This window comes from Pristiophorus japonicus, chromosome 10 (assembly GCF_044704955.1).
Source record: "Pristiophorus japonicus isolate sPriJap1 chromosome 10, sPriJap1.hap1, whole genome shotgun sequence".
NCBI lineage: Eukaryota > Metazoa > Chordata > Chondrichthyes > Pristiophoridae > Pristiophorus > Pristiophorus japonicus.
The window spans coordinates 94,323,898-94,337,720 of record NC_091986.1 but is presented as its reverse complement, the minus strand read 5'-3'; the positions used below and the strand labels follow the sequence as shown (position 1 = coordinate 94,337,720).

General features: G+C 47.9%; 1 protein-coding gene across 9 annotated transcripts in view; it reads left to right on the top strand.

Annotated features, from left to right (window-relative positions):
- The window catches only part of LOC139275031 (cilia- and flagella-associated protein 300-like), a 106,458-nt gene that overhangs the window by 5,521 nt on the left and 87,114 nt on the right, over nucleotides 1–13,823 (top strand). For 8 of the 9 annotated variants that reach the window (XM_070891915.1, XM_070891914.1, XM_070891909.1 and 5 more), the window contains exons 3-4: nucleotides 3,912–3,987; nucleotides 13,259–13,428. In XM_070891915.1, the coding sequence (XP_070748016.1) occupies nucleotides 3,912–3,987; nucleotides 13,259–13,428 (246 nt within the window). The remainder of the gene's footprint in view (nucleotides 1–3,911; nucleotides 3,988–13,258; nucleotides 13,429–13,823) is intronic. The other variant, XM_070891907.1, reaches the window with a different exon arrangement.

The following is a 13,823-nucleotide window of genomic DNA, read 5'->3' as shown; positions in this document are numbered from 1 at the left end:
ACAGATATACATCATTTGCCAGCCTTGTGCATTTCCATATAACCCCTCTTACGCGTGCCTATCCTACTACTGCGCCTCAGTGTCTCCCCTATGGCTGAATCATGGGTCTTTGAAGGCTGCTGTGTTCCCTGTGTGGAAGCTGCAGATGTCCTTCTAGGACGCCCTTGACCAGCTTTGGGCCTGGAAGGCCCGGCTGCAGACTGATCAGCACCCTCCTTGGAGGGTTCAATTTGGCTTGGCTCTGGCGAGGCCATGCGTGGAGTAACAGGTCTGGGGCCAGGAATGCTGTGATCCTGAGGGAGCACATCATCCGTATCCTGGTCCGAGGAGCCTGAGTCACTCACCGGGGGCGGCACGTTACCACCATCACCAATCTGAGGGAGCTCAGGTCGGTGCTGTGGCGCCAGACTGGAAGGTCCCCCGTGGCCCGTGGTGGACCCAGCTGCGAAAGCAACACTGAGGTGTCGGGTGGCATCGAGCTGAGACTGCATGAGAGCAGCCACAGTCTCCAAGCCACCAGATATGTCAGCACTTAGACGCTCCGCGGCCTGTTGCACAGAGTGCATAAGAGCATTCTGAGCTTCCAGGGCCGTGGCCAACTTCTCCATACCAGCCCCGATGCGCTCGTTCCCTTGCGCCTGTACTGAAATGGCAGCTGCCACATCACCTACAGGTTGCGGCATTACAGCTGGATCCACATGGACAATCTGGGAGTCCACCATCGCCTGCACACAGGCAATAATGTGCACAGAGCTGTCGACAATATGGGAGGCAGACTCCTCCACGCTCCTCACCGACAGCCTCTCCGGCAGCCTTGACATCTGGGAATGCATGGCCTCCCTTCTTTCATAAGCCCCAACATCGTTGGACTCGTCTGAGTCCTCCTCAGCAGAACTCCGGAGAGATTGCACCTGAGGTTGCCTATCCCCGTCACCATGCTGCAGCCCGCTAGGCCCCGGTGCAACACCCAATGCAGACCCCTGTACTATCTGAACTAGATCAACCCGTGTCCTCCCAGTATCTGAGCTGGCGCGTCTGGATGGAAGCAGTGATGTGGTGCTACCAGCAGTGTCCTCCTCTTCCTCTTCCTCATAGGACATGTCCCCAAAAGATGAAGTGAGATCCAGGGTGTCAGCAAGGCTGGATCCCTCAATGTCCTCAATGGTGTCAGGATGTTGATCTGTCTCATTGTCATCAAGGGTCTCCTCCAGGCCCCGCGACCATGTCTCAGCAGGAGCATCTCCCTCGCCTCGGCTGCCACTCGGCCAAGCACCAATGAGAGAAGGGCTGCCGTGAGGGGGAGGTAGGGGATTGACGCATGGAGGTTGCAACTAGCACACTTTCAGAAGGAAAGGCACAGTATGCGCTGTCGCTTTCAGGAAGAGATAGCATTGAAGGATGGCCTTCGCTTACCTATGCTGCCCACATCGGCATTGCCAGTACCGGAGGCCACGGTGGGGGGGGCTCATCTGCAAGCATAAATGGAAGAAAGGCTGCCATGAGGGGGAGGTGAGGAATTAACACAAGTAGCACACTTTCAGAGGGGAAGGCACAGTAGGTGCCTTCACAGAAAGATAGCATTAAAGAAGGGCTTTCACATCCTCCATTGGCATCGGCAGTGCCGTGGGCCACGGGGAAGACACCATTTCTGCTGACGAGCGCCTCGACCCTCGCCTCCAAGGTTGTGAGGATTTGAAGATCGGCCTCGCCACCAACAGTCCTCCTTTGCTCCATTCGATTGTGAGCAACTTTGGCCTGCAAAACAAAGAATGGTTGGTTTGTAGCACCATGATGATGCATCAGAAATGAGAGCACAAGTGTGTGTCCCTGACATGCAGCTGTAAATGTGAGATGAGAGGGCCGCCATTGCGAACATACACACACATTATGAGGCCTCAGCAATGAAATGCTACTTCAGTGACTAAATAGTGCAGGTGGGAAATAAGAGAAGGATGAAAGAGAGGCTCGCCGATGGAAGGTGAGCAGTTGGTGGAACAGATACTCACTTTCATCAAACGAATGATGTCATTCAGCCTTTTCCTACATTGGGTCGCCATTTTCCTACATTGGGTCGCCATCCGATCATAGATGGAAGTCCCTCTACACTGGAGTGACACCTCTACAGCGATCTCCCTCCAGCATTATTAAAGACTTGGCAACTTGGTCTCCCTGCATCTTGATACAGGACTCACCTCCTTCCCTCTACAGCCTACATGAGGGTCTCCAGCTCCACGTCCGAAAATCGGGTTGCCTTCCTTCCCACAGCAGCACCAGCTCTGACCTTCAATGCAAGGCCTTCCCGCCTCGTGGCCTAGCTGTAAACCTTGGCCTTTAAGAAGGCCAGGGAGCAGCTGCCTCAATGGTTGGAAATCACCATAAGGGTGAATTTCCCCATGTGAATAGCGCCCCAAATTAACCCAGCCACACCGCTGCAAAGTACCAATTCGGAAGGGTCATTACCGCTGGAGGCCATTTTTTTTTAAAAAGTGAAAATCTATACATTGGCCGTCACAACCATAGCGGCGGTAATCTGTCGCCACTGAATTTCAGCTCCGACAACTCAAACAGTGCAGCACTCCTTCAGTGCGTACTGGAGTGTCAGCCTAGATTTTTGTGCTCACCTTGGTCCTTAGAATCCCACCACGATCAGTCTCAACACCAACATCACGAAACACACCAGCATCACCACCAACAACACCAACCTTCTCCTCAATTACCTGATGCTGCACAGCATACAGAGCATCAGCACCCAATCACATTGCTGCCCAGGACGCCAGTGATGGCCTCACCATGGCTACATTTACTTCACTTCACGTTGTACACCCTGACTGTCACATGATGCGCCACGTTGGCACCACCCCACACCAGCTCCATAAAGCATTCCTGCAATGTCCAACCTATTCCTTTTACACTGATGACCATTGTGAGGGTTACCCTCATGTCTCGCCATTCACTACAACTCACTAAGCCATTTCCAAAGGTGTTCACAAATCAGTCCAAGAACCCAAAGTGCTGAAAATAAAGATTTCAATGTTTGACAACACAAAAACATTAACTACACATGAACATTGGCTAAAGGGCCCAAGTGTGGTGTTAGTTGGTATGATTGGAAAAGGATGAGGGTGAGTCTGAAGGATGGCTAGTGTAATGGGGAACTAATAATGTAGATAGGGAGTGATGGTGATGTGTTGAGTGGCACAGCAGGATGAGGTTGAGTGTGGCTTTGCAGTAACGTTTCGTGATCTACTGAGATCATTGAAAGGTTTGCACCGCTGCAGCCAGCTCTTCCAGATGACATCCCTGTGTGTGCCCTCCTGTGCATTGTGCAACCAGGCTGCGTTGGTCTCCATTGGAATGAAAGAGAACCTCCCCTGCATGCTCCATAAGCATCTGGAGGGAGTCATGAGAGAGCCTGGGTGCAGCCATGCACTTTTATGCAGTGTTTGTCAGTATTTGCAGTAGCTCAATGCTGCAAAACACCGACAGAAGAACTGTCAAAAAAAGTTGGCATTGGTCCCTTTTAAGGAAACCAGTTGATGACGCGTTATCAGATGAAGTCATCAGACTCGCTTCCAGTTAATTGGCCAGGAAACCCGCAAGTTGGGCATAATAAGCACCACCCACGGAAGATTGAAGGGAGAGGGCGGGCTGCACTACAGAGCGGGTTTCCCACGCTGCACCAATGCCGCCTGCATCAAACTCGCCCCGGCTGGAGTGTCAGCCTAGATTTTTGTGCTCAAGTCTCTGGAGTGGGACTTGAACTGACAACCTTTTGACTCGGAGGCAAGAGTGCTGCTAACTTGTCCAAGGCTGACACACTTATATTTAGAAATATCTGAGAAATACATATAATAAATATTTGCTGAATCAGTTTATTTTATTTATTCATTTTCTGTGTTTTCACCCCATAGGCATTTTTCCAGGATCCTAATGTTGTGACTAACCTGAAAGTAGTCTCGCCTTTTTCTTGTGAATGGACAACACTAGGTATGAATAGCATTGTATATTACTGCTGTCAAAGCTGCTGTAGGGAATAACTCCAATCAGCATCAATTGGTTCATTTCAATTTGATTTGATTTAAATGGAAGTCTGAATTGAGCTCCAAATTGCAGCAAACTATATATGCATTGAGATTACTTTTCTCTATATTTTAAAATACTGAATGTTTTTTCCTCTTGCAATGTTGTCTACAACGTTGGGAGTAGGAGGCATGGCCCATGTTTTGCCATTGCCACTGTTGAGCCAGCTGTTGGAAAGTGCTGAAACACAGCAAATAGCACCTTGACCTTTATGTGTTTTGCTTTGTCTACTTTCTCTCCTATTTGGAAATGACCCAAGCTGCAATCAGTAACTCCCTGGTACTGATGCACACAAACTGTCCTAGCTCTCATACAGCATCGGATTGAGATAACATGGGAGTTATAGAAGTTTCCAAGTGGCAGTGAAGATCTTCATGGTATAGAATGTAGGTAATTAAGTTTTCCTTTCATTTTCTCAGATTGGAACACATGGGTCCTGAAATTGGGATAATGGTATGAATGTTTGATGTGTTAATCCACTTAAAATAGTTCTTTTCTCGGTTATAACTTTACAATATATATTTCATTTTATATTAAAGAATTTCAATGTCAGAATTAAAGTTCCATTCATATAAGAACCCAGAGCTCAGATTCTGGTTCCACAATCAATTTTGTTTCTGTTATTGCTAACAGATGTGGTCAAATAAAATATAGTAGGCAACATGTCACCATTATATTTGGAGAGGTACTTCAATATGCAGCAACAGATTTCATTTACAAAGCTAAGCACCTTCAGAAAGAAAGACAATACTACAATGCAAGAGATTTGTTTTAAATAATATGAGAAGATAACTGAAGTTTTGCCTCTTACACAGCAGTCTGGGGATAACTGATCGCAAGTGGTGTCACAAGTAACTTTGTGATGTATTTTAAACTAAAAGTCATGCACACTGTAGAAATAAGCATTCTGATGCCTCTAGCAAAATGGGAGCAAATATCTTTATACTCCAAAGGCACTTTTATATTTAGCGTTCCTGTAGTTTGGATCACCAATGACAGACATCAAGTTGCTTGATTCACATGTTTATTTGGATAAAACTTTCTCCCTTGTCTTTTCTGTGTAAACATGGGGAGCTGGTAGATGGATGTCTGTCTAACTGATCTGAACCACAGAAGCTTTAAATGTAAAAGTGCTTGAAATGAAGCTGGTTTGCCTTTATTCAATACTGCTGTGTATATTTAGTGAAAAGCACTCTTCTATAACTTACTGATTTTTTTCATTTTGAGTATAAAACAACACCGCATTCTCAATGATTCAGTTACGGTTTTCATTGAACCCATGAATTCTGTTTGAATTTCGTAGAAAGAACTTGGGATAAAGATTGGAGAGAGACGTGTTTTGCACGTAGTTTAAACGTTATGGAGGACTGGATGGCACAGTCAGCTTCTGGGATCTGCAGTCATAACCTATTGAGAGTTCTGTGTGCCAGCCATGGCTCAGTTGGTAGCATCCTCTGTTTCTGAGTCAGAAAGTTGTTGGTTCCAGTCCCACTCCAGAGAATAGAGCACAAAAAATCTAGGCTGACACACCAGTGCAGTACTGAGGGAGTGCTGCACTGTCAGAGATGTTGTCTTTTGGATGAGACGTCTGCTCTCTCAGGTGGACATAAAAAGTCCCATGGCACTATTTTGAAGAAGAGCAGTGGAGTTATCCTTGGTGCCCTGGTCAATATTTATCTCTCAATTAACATCACTAAAACAGATTATCTGATTATTATCGCATTGCTGTTTGTGGGAGCTTGCTGTGAGCAAATTGGCTGCTGCGTTTCCTACATTACAACAGTGACTACACTTCAAAAAGTACTTCATTGGTTCGAAAGCACTCTGGGATGTCCGGTGCTTGTGAAAGGCACTATATAAATGCAAGTCTTTCTTTCTGTGCTAAAAGTGGTTTTGGCTGCAATATAAGAATTGTGCTTGAAGTTAATTTATGCAGTTCTCAAACCAGTGCTTATTGTACATGGGTGCACAATACAAAACTAGTAATGTCAACAATCTTGCAAGATAATAGACAGATAAAAGAGCCCATTCTGGCCATCTTAGCACATCCATTCAGAGATCCTAAAGTCCCCTCATAGAAACATCTAATTGATTCTTAAATGATTCCAGGATTTTTTGCTTGGACTACTCAATCTGGGAGTCCATTTCATGTGTTGATCACTCTTTGTGTGAATAAGAACTTCCTGATAACAGTACTGAATTTACCTTTTACTAGCTTAAACCTATGATCCCATGTTCCACAGTTTAATTTAAAACATTTTTAATTTACCTTTTTCCATGCTATTACCACTTTTGCAGAGTTTGATAAGATCACCTCTTAGACATCTGGGGGCCGAAATTCACCTCCGCCGGAAACTGGGCGCACCTACCTTTTTTTGGCGGTCATTACTGCCGCAATGGGTGTGGCAGCCATTTGAGCGAAATTCAGTATTTAAAAAAAAAATGGTGCCCAGCGGTATTGGTTGGTGGCAATCAGCAGTTTGCAGCGGTCTGGGTACGGAATGGTGTTTGGACTGCGAAATTCAGCTACTGCTGATTTGCTGCTAACGAGCTAGCTGCTCCCTGGCCGCCTTAAAGGGCAGCGTTTGCAGCTAGGCCCGGAGTAGGCAAGCCGTTTGAGTAGAGACCATGGCTGATGCACCAATTGCAAGGAGGGCAACCAGATTTTCTGACACTGAACTGGAGACACTCATGGAGGCTGTGGCATAAGGAGGTGCGTCCTGTACCCCGATGCAGGTAGACCAACTCGCGGAGTTTTCATGAATGCCTGGAGAGAGATTGCTGAGGAGGTCTCGGGGGCCTCCATTCATAACCACAACCCAACCCAATGCCACAGAAAGATGAATTACATCATTTGTCTGATGAAAGTGAGTACATGTTCCACTAACTCCTGACCTTCCATCTGCGAGCCTCTTCTTCATCCTCTTATTTCGCACCTTCACTACATAGTCACTGAAACAGCATTTGATTGTTGAGGCCTGCAAATATATGTGTGCGTTCTCACAATGGAGGCTCCCTTTCATGTCATAGTTACAGCTGAATGTCAGGGACACACAGTTGTGCACTCATTTCTGAGGTCTCATGACACTGCTACTCAGCAAGCCGCTTTTGTTTGCAGGCCAAGGTTGCTCACAACCGAATGGAGCAAAAGAGGACAGGTGGTGGCGAGGCTGACATACAGCAGCTCACTCCACTGGAAAAAAGGGTCCAGACGCTAATGGGCACAAATGCTGCCTTCCCTGTGGCCTCCAGTAGTACCGATCCCGTTGGGGTCAGCATGGGTAAGTGAAGGCCTTCCTTTAATGCTATCTCTCCCTGAAAGCGGCAGCGCCTACTGTGCGTTTCCTTATGAAAGTGTGCAAGTTGCAGCCTGCATGCGTCAATTCCTTACCTCCCCCTCACGACAGCCCTTGTGCAATTGTTGCTTGCAGATGAGAGGCCGGTGTGAGCCAAGGCCAGGGACATAACGCTGATGTGAGTGGGACGGCAAGCCAGGATGATAGCCTTGAGGGCACTGGGAGCTGAGGCCAGGGAGAGGCTCCTGAGGATATTGGGAGGCCAAGCCAGGAAAACACCCTTGAGGGCACTGGCAGCCATGGCCATGCGGAGACTAATGATATTGAGAGCCAAAGCCTGGATGAGAGCCAAGATGGCACTGACAGTCATGGCCATGCCAACACCTTAGAGGCCATTGGGAGCACAAGCCTGGATGACACCCTGGAGGCCACTCCATATGTTGGCGTGATGTCCGATGAGGCGGAGGAAGAGGGGGACACTGCTGGCAGCACCACGTCACTGCTTCCTACAATTACACCCGCCAGCTCAGATACTGGGAGTACGCAGTCCGATCAGTTAGAGATAGCAGAGGAGTCTGCACTGGGTGTTGTACCGGGGCCTAGTGGGCTGCAGCATGGTGAGGGGCAAAGAGAACCTCGGGTGCCATCTCTCCGGCAGGGGTGGTGGGGGGGCGGGTGTGCGTGCGAATTCTGCTGAAGAGGACTCAGACGAGCGCATTGATGGGGCTTATGAAAGAAGGGTGGAGGCCATGCTTTCCCAGATGTTCAGGACAGTGGCAAGGGTGCCAGAAAGACTGTCGGAAGTGGTCAGAAGCATGGAAGAGTCCGCCTCCTGCATTGTTAACAGCTCTGCGCACACCATGGAACCCATCATTGCTAGTGTGCAGGCAATGGTGGACTCCCAGATTGACCGTGCAGATCCAGCTGTGATGCCGCGACTCATTGGGTATGTGGCAGCTGCCATTACAGCACAGACACAAGTGAACGAGCGTATCAGTGCTGCTTTGGATAGGATAGCCGCGGCCCTGGAAGCTCAGAATGCTTTAATGACTCTGGGCAACAGGCCATGGAGCACCTTACTGCTGTCCTCTCTGGTGGCGTCGAGCCTGTGTCTGCTCTCATGCAGTCTCAGCTGGATGCCACACGAGAACTCAGTGTTGCCATCGCAGCTGGGTCCACCACGGTCCATGGGGGACCTTCCGGTGGCGTGCCATATCACCGACCTGTGCTCCCTCAGATTGGTGATGTGCTGCCCCCGGGGAGTGGCGCAGGCTCCTCGGACCAGGATGACGATGATGATGTGCTCTCTCGGGATCACAGCATTCCTGATCCCAGTCCTGTCACTCCGCCATTGCTTCAAAGTATGGACGCGCCCGAGCCAAGGGCAACTGGGTGCTGACAAATCTCCAGGCTGCCCTTCCAGGGCCAGAGCTGGTCGAGGGCATCCTAGAAAGACATCTGTAGCTTCTACACATTAAAGATCGCAGCCTTCCCAGACCAATGAGGAAGCCACAGGGGCGACAGTGCAGCATTGTAGCAGAATACATTTGCATAACAAGGAGATGCATAAGGTGAGAAATTATTGTGTATGTTTTTTGCACCTTTATTCTGTAATAAATCTTTATTTTGTGTTCCCATATCTGTGCAAGTGTATCATTTCACTGTGGGCAATGATGTGTGAAAGGACTCATTGGGATGGCTATGGAAATGCAAAAATGAAGGGTGAAGTGGGCATTAACTAATCGGAAACAAGCAGCAATGCGACGGTTTTGCACTTCCCTTGCAGGGTTGGGATGGCGACGACGCTTCCTGGGTGGCTGGCGACAAACATCCTGGTCCTCCTCCTCCTCCTGCACCTCCTCCTGAGGTGTTACTGTTGGCTCCACCTCCAATAGCTGGCCACTCATGATTGTCAGGTTGTGAACCATGCAGCAGACGACCACAAATAGGGAGACTCGCTCAGACGAGTACTGTAACCCTCCACCTAAGTGGTCCAGGCAACAGAACCTCTGCTTAAGGATCTCGATGCAGTGCTCAATTATGCACCTGGTGGCTGAATGAGAGTCGTTGTAGGCATGCTGCTCAGCAGTCCTGGGGTTGCGAAGAGGAGTCAGCAGCCAAGTGCACAGTGGATATCCTTTGTCATCAAGCAGCCAGCCAGAATTTTGGTTTTGGCCCGAAAACACGGCAGGTACACCGGTTTGGCGCAGGATAAAGGCATCGTGGCTGCCGCCTGGATACCGGGCATCAACTGCCATAATCTTGCGCTGGTGGTCGGACACCAGCTGGACGTTGAAGGAATGGAATCCCTTTCGGTTCCTGAACATCTCCGCATTGTGGCACCCTCAATGCGACGTGGGTGCAGTTTATGGCGACCTGAATCCTGGGGAACCCCGCAATGCGCAGAAATCCAGTCTGCCGTCCATCTGCTTCTTCCTGCTCATCGGGAAATAAATATATTTGCGCCTTCTCTTGTAGATAGCATCTGTAACTTGATGGATGGAGCGATGGGCGGAGAATTGGAAAATGTTCGAAATGTCTGCAGTGGCAGATTGGAAAGAACCAGTTGCATAGAAATGTAATGCTATGGTAACTTTGGTTTCCACGCACAGAGTTGTCCTCGGCCTTGTCTGAGGCTGCAGCTCTGGCCGCAGGAGATTGCACAGCTCCCTGACTATGTCCTTCCTGAATCGGAGCCTGCGGAGACATTGGTCATTCATCAGGTCCATAAAGGAAAACTGCTGCCTGTAGACCCTTGCACGATAGGGCCGCCTTCCCTCAACTCTGTTCTTGGCTCCGCCTATGGCAGCTGGCTCATTTGCCTTCTCCCTCATCCTCTTCATGCTCCTCGGCCTCTGTAGCCTGCTGCTGACAAGCATCTGCCTCATGTGCATCCTGCCTTCTTTGTATGTTACCCACTATCTGGTGCGGGCGGAAAGCGTACCTGACCCCCCACCCCTCCTCACGTTGGGTCCTTCCTGGCCAACCTCACTGCCTTCTCTATCTTGGCCATCCATGACTGCTGCCTCCCTTGCCCGCTGCCTCTGGAGCCATTGCTGATGGCGCCTCCTTCTCCTGCGTGCCTCCCTGCCGTGCACAATGTGCAGGAGGCGTTCCTCTGCCAGCATTGAGCCCATTGCCTCTGCAAGCTCAACCTTCACAATGAGACCTCTGTGGAGTACAGATTGAGGCAACCGGGCCGCGATGAAAAGGGCAAGTGAGAAAGTTTTCAGATGTCGGAAAAAATTTTGGGGAAAAAAATGGAGATGCACGCAATACCCCTTTGAACTCCGTTGGCGGTCTTGAGCCGGCACAGTGCACTAACACAAAAGGCTGTAGGCTTTTAAAAATGAATTTAGCTTCTAGGGCAGAGAGGCTGCAGTGCGCGCTCTGATGACGTTTTTAACGACGCATCTACAGGAGCGCAGCGGCAGTGGGGGGAACGGGACGGATCTCAACGTCGCTGCAGAAACTCCTGAGGAGAATTTCTTGAGCGACGGCCATTTGACAGCAAATCCGCGGCCACTCGACTCCACCGTGTGGCCGTCACTTTCCAGTCGTAAGAGGCCTTATCGGGAGGCTGAATTTCGGCCCCCTCATCTCAATATTGAAGGGCCCAAGTTTCACCAGCTTTTCCTCTTATTTAGACCTCTGATATTGTTTTATTGCCCAGGATTAAACACGTCACTCAAGGTGTGGTCTCACAGTTTGACATGACATTCTCTGATATGTATTCTGCTATTCTGGCTATATAGTTCAACATTCTATTGGCTTTACTGATTGCAGCTTTGCATTGGTTGGACATTTTGAGCCCCAAGTCCACTAAGACTTCTAGGTCTTTTTTTAACTTCATCCATATTAATTTCAACATCATTCATGGAGTATGTGTGTGGCCCATTTTTCCTTTCAATGTGTACTACTTTACATTTGTCCGTATAAAACTTTATCTACCATTGTTCTGCCTCCTTACATATTTTGTCTAGCTCATTCTGTAATTTTTGACTTGCCTCTTTTTCAATTCCTCTGACCCTCCTAGTTTGGTATATCTACAAATTTGATTAATTTGCATTGAGTTTCTGAGTCCAATTCATGAGTGTAAATTAGAACAAGAGGGCGGTGAGGGTCTGGAACTCACTGCCTGAAAGGGTGATAGAGGCAGAAACCCTCACCACATTTAAAAAGTACTTGGATGTGCACTTGAAGTGCCGTAACCTACAGGGCTATGGACCAAGAGCTGGGAAGTGGGATTAGGCTGGATAACTCTTTGTCAGTCGACGCAGACACGATGGACCGAAATAGCCTCCTTCCGTGCTGTAAATTTATATGATTCTATGATGTTTATTCAACCATAATCTGACAGTAAAGACCGCCTATATACTTCCCAGGTTAACTGCAAATCTGGCAAAACACTGCTGCTTGTATTGCTGACTGTATAGCCATATTGAATCTGCTTCATCTCAGAGGTGAGCCATGCAATATTTAGGCAATTTGGCCAAGTAACTATGGTGTTGTGATGCAAACCATATGTAACTTGTGTGAAACATGTACAGTAATCCTCTATTTTAAAAAAAAAATTGTTCACTCTGTGCACATTATAATTTTTATCCAGGTAATTATTGCTTATAGTGATATCTGCAACATCCTGACACAATCTCCTTGAAAATATACTTTTCACTAAGCATTTGCTAATCAAATGTATTTAAATTTATTTTCCTTGCCAATTTTTATGCACCAAATATGTTCCCTCAATTGAAAGTGAGCAGCTTATGTGGTGGTGCGCCTCTGGCAGTACTGCCCTTGAACTGACTATTTACAGGTGTGCATGAGTGGCCCCAAGGTGCTGTGTACTGTGGATTGTACCACCTCTGATAGCATAGTCTAAACTGGAAATTTCCTGCATGGACAATTGCATACTATCACTTCATGAGGAGTGGCTGGAATTTTCCTGTTAAAAATGAGTGAGTTTGGACTGTGGGGGCAGTTAAATTGTTAAAAATGTGAATCTTGACCTGATCCCGCCTCCAATACGCTCACTTCTGGTTTCCAGAGGTGGGACAGGGGAACAGGCGACCAACCCGCTGCCAGGGGGCATTACCTCAATTTAGATGTTGTAATAAAGCTGCAAGACTCTATTTTCCCTTCCATTTTGAATTTAGCTGCCTGTGGACGGGTTTCACACAATTCGTGAAAACTGGCAGTTAAAAAGAGTCAGGGACTGCTGCATCCAGGAGGCAAGTGAATTTATACGTACCTCCTGTATCCAGGGTCCCTATCTAACCCACCCCTGTGATCGGAGACCCCGCCACGAGGCTCCTGTCACCTTCCCAGGCTTCCCAGCCCCTCCCTCCTTTCTCCCCCCCCCCCCCGCAGTGATGATGATGAGCCCGGCCACAATCCTGTGGATCATGCAACACCATCCCTCCCCGCGATCCTCTCTGATTGCTGACCCCTTCCTGATCTTCTCTCCCCCTCTCGATTGCTGACCCTCCCCACCTGATTTCCGATCCTGTCCTGCTGATCCCGACCCCCCTCCTGCCGATCCCGACCCACTTCCGGCAATCCCTCTGCTGGACGCACCCTTCGCAACTGAGGCCTACCCGCCGACAGCCAGCCAGCTTCTTAATCTGGCTGGCCGCAGGCGGGAAGCTGAGGCCTCACATTCAGGGCCTGCGGGAAACCCGAACACCTGGGTTCCTCCCCGAACATAATTCCGGAGCCAGTGTGTTGGAGCATCAGTGGTGCTCAGTATGTTCTGTAGTTTACTTGCAGGTTAAAGCCATTGTTCATTGCAAAATCGAACAAATATTTTTTATGTAAATACGGGAAATGTATAACTTGGATTTATGAGATAATATTTCCATTTATCTTTAATTCTGTTTTAGTAGGAACGGAAGTTAAGAAAATAGAGGCTGAAGAAGTTCCCTGCAAGCAACTTTCAATGTTATTCTTTGACTGTTTGTATACTGAAGAGATTGTACGAGAAACAGGTCACATTACCAAGTGTTTGGATGAATTCTATGAGGATTTTACTATCTCCGACAAGCTTCGACAGGTAAGACATTCATGGAACAGAAAATGTCATTTTGTGTTGATGGCATCAGTGTGCAAAATTAATTCATTTCACTAATGTAAGTGGATGTATTGCTTGATTCAGCAACAAAATATTGCTGGTTTAGGTCCTAGTACTTGAATTTGCTTACCACAGTTGGGATTAATTTTCGCCTCTTAGCTTGGTTGCAGAAGCAGTGTGCTCTTCAGGTGAGAGGAAGTATTGATATTATTGATTTTAAAGAAGCATGCTTAATCCGGTCCAGACTTGTCGTGCTGTTCCCAGCAGTTACATAATTATACAGCTTATAGAGCCAGACTTTCCACATTGAAAAATAGCTCAGTTTTTTGGCGTTATTTCCGATTAATGGATGTTTTTTTAGGCTGAAATAACACCAA